The sequence below is a fragment of the Amphiura filiformis genome, chromosome 7, assembly GCF_039555335.1.
Source record: "Amphiura filiformis chromosome 7, Afil_fr2py, whole genome shotgun sequence".
NCBI classification, from domain to species: Eukaryota; Metazoa; Echinodermata; class Ophiuroidea; order Amphilepidida; family Amphiuridae; genus Amphiura; species Amphiura filiformis.
Window position 1 is genome coordinate 54,183,114 of NC_092634.1, and position 13,905 is coordinate 54,197,018.

A 13,905-nucleotide genomic window follows, 5' to 3' on the forward strand; every position below is an offset into this window, starting at 1 on the left:
AGAAGTCCTGTATGACCTATATAGCACCTAGACTACTGCCCTCATTCGTCAAAAAACTATGTGGAAAAAAGTGACAGATTTTGGAACAGGATTCCTGTGGCATAGAGCATGTGCAGTTGTGTCCAAATTGACCTTTTGCCAAGTTTGTTGTTTTTAGAACTTCAGTGGTACACAGGCGCCGCTAGTTAGTCGCACTATGTCGCACAACCAAAGTCGCAAAAACGGTGTAAACATATCAGTGCTAGAGCAAATGTAATGGTTGACAGAAGAAAGAAAGAAAGAAAGAAGAAGAACCTGTACAATTCAAGACACCGCTGTGACTAATGCTGTGTAAAAAGATTCTTTAAAAATAATTTATTATTTGTGGTGTTTTTTTTTTCAAATAGTATTTGTATGAATGGGGAATGGACCTGTGAATCTCCAGACTGTGAAGTACCAGTCGGTAAGTACTTTACTTAGAAACTAGTATTAATATGTAATATTTATGTTGAAAAGTTACTTTTAATATGACATGACATTTGACAGAGGATATCAGTATAAGTTAGCTGTGCGAGGTAATGTCCATCCAGATGTAATATCTTAAAATTTCACTGTTTTTGAGTAAAAGTAATTATCTGTGTAAAAGCAGGTGTGATGATCTGTCAAAGTCATCAGAAGCATTTGAATAGTATACAGATTAGTTTTGAGAAAAATATAGTTTGGACAAACATTTTTGGCACAAAAAAAAGAACAGAAAAATTGCCGCTCGAGTAGGTGTAAAACATGAAAGTGTAATGTAAAAACAAAAGTTTTATTTTATTTTTCTCAACACCCTCAAATAACCGATGTTTAGTCATCATACCTCTTAATTATTTTACTGATTATTGTGTTGTTATTAACTTACAGAAGAACCAATGGATTGCACAGACAGTGATGGCAATACAGTCCGCCATGGGTCATATAGTCTTGATGGCTGTACAGTATCGTAAGTATATCAACCCAAGTTAACCCCCTGTAGCACTACCTGCCGATCTAATTTCTGTGCAGCATTGAGAATCATTTACATCAGATTTTGGAGACAAAATGTAGAATGCTAGAACAAACAAATTAAACATTTTCTTTAAAATAATGTTCTTTGATGATTTATGTTGCACTTCTAGAGTCTCTTATTATATATGCAAACATGTAGGCTCCTTTCACATTGTGCAAGACAACCAATAACCTTATAACTGTGCTGGGATTTCGTACAAGGGTCTATCGAAAAATGTATCATATGTGCTTGTTCAACTGAAGATAATTTTGAAACCAGCAACTCGCATAGTACACTGGGTGAAGCCGTTTCCAGTGCCGTTTCCAATGCAGTTTAAAAAGCATTGAAAGCTCTCTGCGAGCTAAAACTTTTAACACCAACACAATACACTGATTTTGACATAGCCTGAAATAGGCCTTCTGCATCAGTGTGAAGATAATATGCCTGTAGTCTGGATGGTCAGGGGGGGCAAATTGTCACAAATGGGCTAAAAGGTAAAAAGTACAACAAATTTATCCAAAATGGGCTAACAAATGAAAAGTACAACAAATGCATACAAATCTTAAATATCAGGTCAGCCAGGATACCACAGGGGGCCAAGAGGGAAGTAAATCAAATTGTGTTCATCTGCTCAGTGATGTAGCCAGGAATTTGCAGGGGGGGTAGCAAGGTACATTTCAAGGTGGAGGGGGGACAAACTTGGACGAAAATGGTAAAAAATGGGCTAAAAGGTACAACAAATGTGTCCAAAATGGGCTAAAAAGTACTGTATACGGTCCTTGATTCAGTTTACTTCCAACAAAAATATTATATCCAAAGCTTACCGACATATGTAATGCTACAGGGCAGATAATGCACCTCTGGCATTTACCGGCTTTATTCACCCCTTGCATGGTTCCGCCATATTGGGTAGAGCCTCAAACTGGTAATAGACATGAAAGAAAGAATGAATTACGTCACTTTACACAATATGACTTGTTCAATTCTAATTCATGCATGCTGCCAGATCGAGGTTCTACCTTCAAACTTGATGACCATGCAAGAAGTGAATAGCTTTTGTTTTTGAAAATAAACAAAATAAAATAATGTTGGTATTTATACAGCGCCTTTCACATGTGAACATGTACCAAAGCGCTTTACATTTATTCCGCCGTCATTAGAATATGTCAGCTGCCATACAATGCTCAAGGCATGCTCATACCTTTGGGCGGCACTCAATCAACAGTATTCATAACAGCTCCCCATTTCACACCTGGGCGGAGAGGAGTAATCGAGATAAAGTGCCTTACTCAAGGGCACAACACGATGGCGTCGCCGGGGCTCGAACTCGCAACCTTCCGATTATGAGTCCTAGCCCGTTCCGCTCGGCCACCGTGCTCCCTTGAAACACTGCATTGAATGAAGGGATTGATCATCAAGTCAACCGACTGACCGAATGCAGTACATATATTTGGGGCACCCTATACTAAATGTTCTCTTCTGTGTTGTTTCAGTGTGTGCGTTGATGGCACTATCCGATACAGTGAAATCTGTGGTGGAGGCGGAGGTGGAGCTGGAGCTGGAAGCGGAGGTGGAGGAAGTAGTGGTAAGTAATATAACAGGTTATTTTGTTTTATATATTGATAGTACTTATATTAAATTGGATGGTTTTGTCTGTGATACGAGAATGTATATGAGCCATGAAAATTCTGACTGGTGCTATTTTCATGACCAAAAAATGTGGTATATTTTCATATCACACAAAAGCCATCCAATTTTATTATTATTATATAATATGAAGCTTTTTCATTTTTTAATTGTTTACAAAAAATTTAAAATTTGGTGTCCTTTGAAGCCAGTGGGCTATTCTATTTGAAATTCATACACCCCCTATAGAAAACATGGCCTTAATTTCCTGCACAGGGGGTGTATGTTTCAAATGGAGTCAGGTAGCCTCATTTCAACATATTCTAACATATGTCAGCGCTCAAAACGGACACAATAGATAAATGAAAGCTTCATTTTGTTGGGTATTAATATTATTTCAGCATATTGAATAAAGAAAATAAAAATTTGATGGAAATGGAACATTGTGGCTTTAACAGTGGATTGAATCAGAGAAAGCAAACACCTTCATATGGGAACAAAATGCCCCCTCCCCCAAAGTTGTTTTTCTTTTTAACATTTGTACATAAAATAATGAAACTAATCAAAATCAAAACATGGATGAGGCTTTTGATTGAAAAACTCAAAATACATTTTCTTTTCTTTCAGGAACACCACAATTGCAAGATTTATGTCCAAGAGGAACTACCAGATGTCCAGATGTAGTTTTTCAAAAGAATGATTGCTTCAACAATACAGATTGCCCTACAAATACAATCTGTTGTACCAATGGATGTGTTAACAACTGCATCATAACACCAGGTATGTTACTTTATAGGATTCCTTCCCATAGAGTCTGCAAATCTCACGGAATGTTGATTTTTGGTCATTGAAAATTCCAGAGAAACTTCAAGTAATCAGTAAATTCTAAAAATAGTATTTAAAGTTGATGAAAAAGTTGTGGAAATCTTTTTTCAAAGAGAAAGTGATTATAGAATCTTTGTAAATATGTGTATTAGAAAAAGACAAAACAAAACTATTTGTACTAAAAAGTTGCAGTAAAGTCAGTTTGACAAAGGGTGCTAGCTAGAGGCACAGTATTTTCTGTCAGCCTGGAATACCCGGGCTGGAATAATATTGAGTGAATACCAAATTCTCTTGAATTAATTGTTTATTTGCTACCTTTTATTCAGATTTTGACCTACAATGTACTACAAATACTGTGGTCAGTAAAGCATGATATTTTAGCAGCATTAAATATTGGCATTTTGGTGAAAATCCATGTTTCTGCAACATGAAATTTTTGTTAATTTGTGCAATTCCTTAGCAGCCTATTGGAAAAAGTAATATTTGTGTGCATGAAAATTTGTGAATCAACTGCATGTTTCATGCACACAGATATTTCATGCTTTCCCATATTTGATGCCCAAAAAACTAGTTGGATGTTTTAAAAAAGTTTTGCAAGCATACAAGGCTGTGCCTGACCTAGTATTTTTCCAACATTTTTTGACACATTTTCATTCATAAAGAATACTGTATCACTGTTTGTTTGTTATTCTAATTCTACAGATGGTCAGCCTAACGATGTAGCATGTCCTGCTCAAATGATGCAGTGTAGTGAACAAGAGATAGCTGCCAGTGCATGCAATACTGACAATGAATGTCTCGAAGGGGAAGTGTGTTGTCGTGAAAGGAGAGGTTGCTATGGAGTTTGCGTTAAACCACCAGGTAAACAGATGTAGACAAACACAACAATTTATCCTTCATTGAGCCAGTAATTATAGGTTAATGAATGCGTATTACTTGTTGGGAGAGAAATTAGACAAAAATAATGCATGTGTGCTAATGTTAATGGATCTAATGCACGAGCCTCGAAGGGGGGGAGTGCATTAGACGCATTGACATCAGCGCAAGTGCATTATTTTGTCTAATTTCTCGAGCAACAAGTAATACACGTTCATTAAACTATTACATAAAAAAAAAAAAAAAAACATGTGATTTTTGCTGTTTTTATAACAAAATTATCACTAAAATATTGGAAAATAGAACCAAATATAAATGCATCAACCCGACCCGAAATATGAATCAATCCTACGCGCACGAACGCACTGCGTGTAGTACGCGGAGTGCACAATATACACAATCAATGCATGGTTTGGATTTTTCTAATGTTTGCTCCGATTGGTTCTCGCTATCTAAGAGTGTATGAACCTATGTTATACAATTTTGTGTAATTTATACACTATATGTGTTGTGCCTTGCATATCATCATGATATATAATGCTGAATAGCAGCTTACTATAATGTATCCTATGTATAATTCCTGAAGTCAGGAGCATAAACAGCTCAGCTTGGTCATCATTCCCATGTGGCAAAAGCCAGGTAATTGCAAAATTGATATTAGTTGAGGGAAGCAGAGTCCGTATGGGAATTTCATTCTGTCCGCTCGGTTTTTTACCAAAAATATTTTTAGAGAGGGCTGCACACTGCCCGCTGGTTATGCCCTTGTAATGTGCCCTACACAATTTAATGAGCATGGGCATAGTATCCATGCCAAAATTACCTTTGCACAGTAATGGTAACATCACCTTCTGTAGTAATGTAAGAAGAGGTGATATTTTAAAATGTGATGATCATGACAGTATGAGTAAATGAAATGTGACTCATCACATCGAAACATGGCAGTTGTCAGAAAACCATATTTAAAGATAACAAAGAAAAAAGGCTTCTCGACAAATAAAGAAAAAGATAAGGAATTTGAACTCATAAAATATAAAATCACCATTCTACATGCGATATTAATGGAAGAGGTGTCATTTTAAAAGCAGTCCTCTTGTTTGGTAAAGAAACCTACAAGTTCATTCGATCTTGATGATTAAAAGACAAAAGCAAAACTGCAAATTTGTCAAATTTGGCAATTTTATTAGGCGCATCCCATGAAGTGTTTTGCACAAGAACAACATGGGTGTAATATCTCTCCTAGAACACAGGTGTTTAAATGATAGGCCCCTCGAATATGCTAGAATTCTCAGTGCATGGGACTTTACCTAGAATGGTCTATGTTAATGGTCTATGGAATAGACACTCTCATATGTTGTTCCTTGCATTTTGATTTGCAGCATTACCTAGAGCTGGTTTGTGTCCAGTGATGGGACCACCTGATTTTGGAGATGTTGCACCTGGTGATGTCATTGGTGAATGTACTGAAGATGCTGATTGTGCAGACACAAGTCAGAAATGTTGCGGCGGAACTGTGACACAATGTGTGACACCGCTGGGTAAGTGCATGGTTTCTATAGTTCTATATCACATTTGAAACAATCACCTTTTTCACAGCTGAGTACACGTCTTGTGAATGTAGTGGGTGTGAAACAGAATGTGCCAAATTGACCATTATTCTGTGCTCTAACAACACCAGTCAGTAATCTCATTAGCGAGTGGAAAAACCATACGCAGCCACAGCCTAGCACCTCCTCCTCATGCTGCTCATCAGCCTGGTCACACGTTGCTATGGGATGGCATACCATTATTCAACCAGGATTTGTCCCAGGTCATGCAATGTGGTTGCATTGGCTACGCTGGTATGCACAGCACGACCAAGCTGGTCCCACAACTGTTCAATCGGGTCGAGGTATGAGCTGATGACAGGCCATTCCATTCTCTCTACTCCCATATTCTGTAGGTAGTTGTTGACTACCCTGGCTCTGTGGGGTCGAGTGTTCTCATCTTTGAGGATATTGCATTAGGTCCCAAATGGTGAAGATATGGAATTGCAGCTTGCTGCATAGAATAATGGTCAATTTGGCACATTCTGTTTGATATATACCCCACTACATTCACAAGATGTGTACTTGGGCATGAAAAAAGTAGCTATCCATTGATATGCAACACAACTTGAACATATCACAAATAATCTGAGATATAGATGCTTGAAAAAACTTTCCGAACTTTTGTTTAGGAGTTTAGCACTCAAGATCAAGTACCTAACTCATCCTCCAAATAGATTCCCAGCAAACACAAAATGGTTTAGAAACATTTTAAACATATTATAATTTTGGTTTTGGTTTTGGTAAAAATGTTTTAATAACATTAAATATTGGGTTTTATAAATTTATAGGTCATGAAAACATTTTAAATCATTTTTTATGAAAACACACTGCAACAAAATTTTCAAAATGTTGTCAAAATGATATTGTAAAATAATTTTTGCAAACATTTTTGGCAAAATTTTTGTCAACACTCAGATAACATTATAGTCCGGTATATTCTGGAATTATAAGCAAAAAGGTCAAATTTTTGAGATGGTCAGTTTTTTTTGGTCATACAGGGGCCAAGAAGTAAAATTGCTCTGATTTCAACACAAATGTCTAAAATAGCTAATCCTGGGGGGTCATCATTAAATTCCTGTATATGCCAGACTATTATGTTAGAATATTTTGCAGTTTTCAAAAAATGTTTTTGAATGCTATAAAAACATTTATTTATGAAACCCCTTTATATAACCCGACATTTAAACGTTTTCTAGCAACCTTTTCTAACATTGTGTTTGCTGGGTAACTTCAGCATGCTTTGTTTGATCCTTGCTTGCAATTAACATGATGTTATCATTTATTAATCCCAGATCAGCCAGAAGCCTCAGATTGTACAGATGCAGATGGTAATGCACAATCTTCTGGTACGGTGATTACTGGAGACCCAAGACCAAATGGAAACTGTGAAGTCTGGTGAGTTAACCCCCTGGATAGTACTGGTCATCTAACAGCATTTCTGATTGGTTGATAACTTGAAATGCTCATTTCAATTGCCAATTATGACTAGGCTTCAAACTATTTATGGTCAAACTTCCATTTGCATATGATCTTATTAAGACCCTCCTTGATTGGTTCAAAGTTGGACACAATATTCATTTAGACCAATCGGCAGGTAGTTCTCATGGGGTTAACCCTAATGTCCCAAGGTGAATGGAAAGGAAAGATGGAATGAATAAAGAGAAAAGATGAACAAAGAATTGTTTGTTTCCATTGGGACTCGAACCCAAGACCCCTTGTGTGCCTAGCACTACATCGGCGACTGGTAGCCATGGGTGTTTTGCTGGCCTGGCCAATGAAACCGTGTGCATGTATGACTTAGGGTGATTGCATCATGGCATCACCTGGGATGCATGCATGCATACACAGTGGCTTTATAGTATTTTGTAGTAGACTGTATCATTAGGGTTATAAAAGACACACAATTTTCTACAGTCACTTAGATAATATTTTCAGTATCTATTTGTACCAGATTATGTGGTGGAGTATAATTAGCATTTAGTGGTATTTTTGAGCATTTCATTGCACCGGGAAGAAAACCATTGGAGGATTCCCCACAGTAAGAGGGGGAATAATTTGACTTGATTTCCTACACCAAGTTGGTATTCCTTTCTCTTTCTCTTGAATATACCTTTATATAGAATGTAATTCTTTGCAATTTTCAGCAAACTGATTTGCATATTTTTAATTTTTTTACATCTTTTGCAGTGTATGTGCTGATGGAGAATGGATTTGTGACCAGAATGTACAATGTGACTCTTCAGGTAATAAAATTTTAATTTGTGTATTAAAAATGAATAGCTGACATAGATTTGTTACCCAATTGACAGCTTTATACCCCACTGTACTTAACTCATCAAAATTTAGATTTAGGCAACAGAAGAAAGATCATATGTGATGCAATCAAGCAAAATCAGTCGGAACTCTGTAATATTAAATTTTCAGTGTCTTATATGATAGTAAAAAGCATTTACAAAGCTGTATTGGGCTGAAAACATTGAAATTGAGCAACTAGTTCCAAAGATATGAGCAATTAAGAGTTTCCAAAACAGCAGGAAACAAAAGGAAATATTACCTTTGTTTGGCCATATCTCAAAATCAATATTTCCGAGTTCCGACTGATTTTGCTTGATCGCATCACAATATACTTTCCTTATTACCCAAGTAAAAGGTTCCCATGATATATGTGGTATAGGTAGCATGGTGGTGTACCACCCAAAGTTTACTTAGTCCTCTATGGGCTACTGCAATACACATTTGTGTTCATCCATATCAAAACGATGCACTTGTCGGCTGCTACATGCGTCTCATTTCACGTAAAAGCTAGGAATAAATACCAGACTCATCTCAAGTGGAGGTCACTTCCAATCATCCCAAAGTCATAGGTTTATGGAATGTTCTCTGTATTCCTAAATCATGTGATTTTGGATAATTTGAAGTGACCTCTGCTTGAGATGAGTCCGGTATTTCTTCCTAGCTATTATGTGAAATGAGACACATGTAGCAGCCGGCAAGTGCATCATTTTGATATGGATGAACACATTGTTGCTTTTACTATCCAAGTATTTGAGCTTAAAACTTGTAATGAAAAGGTGAAGAGATTTGGTTTCATGTAAGGTATCAAGCCTGATTTGATCAATTGGGGCCATTTGGGGTCATTGTACGCCTATTCTTTTTTCCCCTGCATTGATCGACCCACCCGAGTTTACACAACCAAGAACGGTACCACAATATCGCTAATCGATAACATTTTCACAAATGATGGCGATAACCAAATAACTTCTGGTAACTTGGTTACTGACCTCTCCGACCATTTCCCTAATTTTGTTTCTGTTAAAGGCCCTCGTTTTGATAATAGTTCTCAACCCACCACAAAACAAACCAGGCAATTAAGACCTAATAATATTAAAGGCTTTAAAAACTCCTTATCACTCGTGAATTGGGATTTTGTACTCCACGATGATAATCCCGAAAACTCTTACACGAAATTCATTAATAAAACCACTAGCTTATTAGATATCCACTGCCCAATAAAAACAACTAAAATGTCTAAACGTAAATCACCACGTAAGCCCTGGATCACCATAGGCCTTGTTAAATCAATTAGAACCAAAGATAAATTATATAAAAAGTACATCACTAAACCTACAGATGAAAATAAACTAAAATATACTAAATATAGAAATATACTAAATAACTTACTTCAGTACAGCCAAAAAATCCCACATTACCTTAAATTGAATCAAATAAATTTAACATGAAGGAAACTTGGAAAACATTAAATAATCTTTTAGGTAGAAACAGGCGTTCCAAATTACCTGATTTCTTTAAAGATAAAGATGGCAACAAAATTACCGATTCAACTGAAATAGCCGATAACTTCAATACCTTTTTACCAACATAGGCACCAAATTAGCTCATAAAATAACTACTCCCGACGATGACTACATTTCTCCACTAAATTCAATAAATCAACATAACAGTATTTTCTTAAACCCAACATCTCCCGAGGAAATAATTAATATTACTAAAAAACTTAAGGATAGCAACAGCAGTGGCTTTGATAATATAAGTACTAAACTACTCAAAATAATAATCAATGAAATAGCCCCCGTTATCACACATATATTTAATGGATCCCTAATAACGGGCATTGTCCCATCCCTACTTAAAATCGCCAAAGTAATTCCAATTTTTAAATCGGGTGATAATCAGATTTGTAGTAACTATAGGCCAATTTCAATATTACCTGCTGTCTCGAAAATACTTGAAAAAATAATTTACACCCGGCTTTTTGACTTCATTGATAAAAATAATATTTTGAGCTCCCATCAATATGGTTTCAGACCAAACAGGTCCACGTATATGGCAATCAATGATCTTTATTGCAAAATTACCAGTGTACTAGATGAAAAACTCCATAGTCTTGGAATATTCCTAGACCTAAGCAAGGCCTTTGATACCCTCAACCATGATATCCTTCTCCACAAACTAAATAGTTACGGTATCAGAGGTCTTGCCAATCTCTGGATAAAAAACTATCTTTCAGAAAGAAAACAATATGTAGTTTATAACCATCAAAAATCTGCTGAAGGTGATATAATTTGCGGTGTCCCCCAGGGATCAATCCTTGGACCACTTTTATTCCTTTTATATATAAACGACCTCCCACTCTCATCACCTTCATCCCATTTTATTATTTTTGTTGACGACACTAATATTCTTTTTTCCCACAAAGACCCTGAACAATTAGAAAAAATAATTAATATAGAGCTTAAGAAAATTTCGAACTGGTTTAAACTAAATAAACTTTCATTAAATATAGATAAAACTAACTTCATGATCTTTAAAAATAAATATAGCAATAAACCTGACCAAAATTTTAACATTGAAATTGACAATAAACACATTGAAAAGTTGATGTAACTAAATTTCTAGGAATCTTAATTGACAACAACCTTTCATGGAAGACCCATACCTCCCATATTTCTAAAATAGTCTCAAAGTATAATGGTATAATTAGAAAAGTCAGACCCTTCTTAAACCAGGATTCCCTCCAAACATTGTATAACACTTTGGTCCTACCATACTTATCCTATTGTACACTGGTATGGGGTGACAAAAATAATAGTAATCTAGAATCCCTCTTCATCATGCAAAAAAAAATCATCAGAACTTGTACTTATTCACTTTGGCTGGATCATACAACTCCTCTTTTCATTTCCTTAAAAAAATTAAAAATCCGTGATATCTACACTTTTCAGCTTGCAACTCATATGTATCGTTACCACCATGACCTCCTCCCACACGACTTACCAAATAATCAGTTTATAACCAATTCTGATGTCCATAATTATGAGACCAGACAGGCCCTTGACCTTTACATCGCGACAACAAATACCCAACTTGCAAAAAATACAATCAAAACCCAGGGACCTACAATTTGGAATTCACTGAAAGACGAAATAAAAACTCGCATTCCTCTCTTCCTTTAAAAAAGAATGACAAATCACATTTTAGATCAATATCACTCTGAAAAAATCAATAACGAGTACGCATCAATCATGTAAATTCCTTATCCCCCTGCACCCTCGCTTTTTCTGGATGTTCTAGTTTTATTCAAATCAATATTTGTTTCATATTATTCATGAGGTACACGCATGTACCTAATATGACATCCTCTTCATGTTATTATTGTTTCATTGATACACTAGTTCACTTATTCTAGTTAAATCATTTATTCATTAATAGTTTTTTTTTTCTAGTGTTATTATATTCGTTGCAACTGTGGGTGCCATCAGCCACACGCCTAGCGTTCTTGATGGCATCCACATCTCATGTATTTAATATGTTTTTGCTAAACTTAAGATATTTACAATTTCTTGTATTTGATAAACTGTATTTATTTATCCTTATATGTATTATCTTGTTTTATAATATAACCTGTTATATGAGATGGAAAAAAATAAAATTGAATTGAAATTGAATTGAATTAAGGTTAGCAACTATTTTAAACTGTTGCGATTTGGCAGTTCACAACATCTTGCGAAATGGCAGTGAGCATTGGCAAAAATTGCATTGATCATTTCAAAGAGAGTGTGTACTGTGTAGAAGAATTCAAATATCACAGATATACTTTTGTAGATCCTGTGGTTCTTGAGTTTTGTTTGTAATGAAGACTGAAACAACAACACTTTTGTAAAACGTACATAAAACGTACATAAAACGTTCACAACAATAAATCAAACAAGTTTTCAAAGTATATGATTTGTAGAATGAACTTCTCCAAAACATCAAAATGTTATTTTTCAGTAATATATTGATTGAAATCATATAAATCGATTTTTTTTTACCGCTTCGACCAACAATACCTCGTCTACCCTTAATTTGATGCTTTCTCCTTGCAGGTGATCCTACACTACTACCATGTGACAATCCAGGGGCAGGACAGGCAATGAATGGTGAAGCTCTTGTTCTGGAATGCTTAATTAGGTGAGATTTTTGTTTGTATTGATTTTCACCATGCCCCGTGGACTTAAGATCATTTTCAACTGCACAGACTACATGTAAGTGCGTACAACTCGGCGATCATAATGGAAATATGAGTCGGGTCGAGTAGCTCATACTGTGCACTTGTGGTCAGGCCCGTACGCACAAAAAAGGTCCAAATTTTGTCAACTTTTCACAAAATCGTCCCCCCTTGGAAAAAAGTCCACTTTTTCAAAATCAGCACCCCCAAATGAAATCCTGCGTACGGCTAGGGTAGCGCTAGGTTGCTTTTTGGGGTCCCTTTTTTAAAATTTTCTGCAATTTCAGGGGTCCCTGCAGACGCCCAGTTTTTCAATCTAGCGCTATTGCAGACATACTATTATGCTGCATTTGTGCAACTCGGACTCGCCAAACTCTACTCCAGACCCCCCTACTGCCAAGCCGAGGCAGTAAGTAGCCTGGTTTTGGTTGCTGATCCTTTTAATGAGCCCAGTCCAAAGATTAGGATCCATCTAATCACTTCTTAGTCTCTCATCAGCTGTGGCTCACATAAGAGTGTCATCTCTTTTAATATAATATCCTTGCTTCTATAGTTGGATTGGGAGGAAGGTTCCCACTATGAAACTCTACATTGGATTGCTTGGTTCTTGCATATGCCAAAGCTATCAGTCACTGTGCCTGTCCAGTAGCTATGACAAGTCTCACAATACACACAACTTGACTGTGTCTTTTTTTCCTTTCAGAGTATGTTTCAATGGTCAATGGTTGAATAGGGATTTGCAGGCCTGTCGGAGACCAGATGCAAGTAAGTATTGTTATCAAGATTTGAAAAACTCATACAGATGATCTAGTGTTATTTTACTGCGTCACCCATTCAGTGGTCAACCTCCCCACTGAAACGGACACCAATGATCTCACCAGTTCCTGAATCTATGTAAAGATTGAGCTATTAAGGCACCTGTTCCTAATTAGTGCAATAATTGACCTCATCGGCTAGTATCTCATTGTCTAGTTTGATTTTTGCTGAATTTCCTAAACTGGTAATAATTAACGAAATTTGTTTTTATAGTCATAAAGGATGGTGATTGTCCCAGAGGTGAAAGCCTACAAGCAGCAGATTCTTGTCCTGACAATCCAGAAGCAACGTGTGGAGGAGATGAGGACTGTGATGGAACATTGAAATGTTGTTGGGATGGATGCACTGTGTCTTGTGTAGCGAGAATAGGTAGGTGCAATGCCTTCTTACAGAGCCCTGTAAGTAGATATAATCATCTGAGTAACCAATCAAAATAGAGCTTTTTTAGACCTCTACACAAGTTGAAGATTAATCCCCATTCAACCTTACTGACTATTCTTACCTTATCTCTGATTGGTTCAATACATGATATAACCCTCCTTGTAGCCAATCAAAATAGTCCTTAGAGGTCAATAATTTAGCCAATAGTGTCCATAATTTAATGTTAATCCACCTGCAACAATATTGCTTTGAGAAAGTGTCTATCAGAGCATTTGGGT

General features: G+C 36.3%; 1 protein-coding gene across 4 annotated transcripts in view; it reads left to right on the forward strand.

Moving 5' to 3' along the window:
• Positions 1-13,905, forward strand: part of LOC140157345 (uncharacterized) — a 100,430-nt gene that overhangs the window by 56,478 nt on the left and 30,047 nt on the right. For all 4 annotated transcript variants that reach the window (XM_072180506.1, XM_072180508.1, XM_072180507.1 and 1 more), the window contains 11 exons: positions 387-442; positions 886-964; positions 2,503-2,594; positions 3,263-3,415; positions 4,163-4,321; positions 5,713-5,871; positions 7,215-7,317; positions 8,110-8,165; positions 12,309-12,393; positions 13,134-13,195; positions 13,460-13,615. In XM_072180506.1, coding sequence (XP_072036607.1) covers positions 387-442; positions 886-964; positions 2,503-2,594; positions 3,263-3,415; positions 4,163-4,321; positions 5,713-5,871; positions 7,215-7,317; positions 8,110-8,165; positions 12,309-12,393; positions 13,134-13,195; positions 13,460-13,615 — 1,160 coding nt within the window. The remainder of the gene's footprint in view (positions 1-386; positions 443-885; positions 965-2,502; positions 2,595-3,262; positions 3,416-4,162; positions 4,322-5,712; positions 5,872-7,214; positions 7,318-8,109; positions 8,166-12,308; positions 12,394-13,133; positions 13,196-13,459; positions 13,616-13,905) is intronic.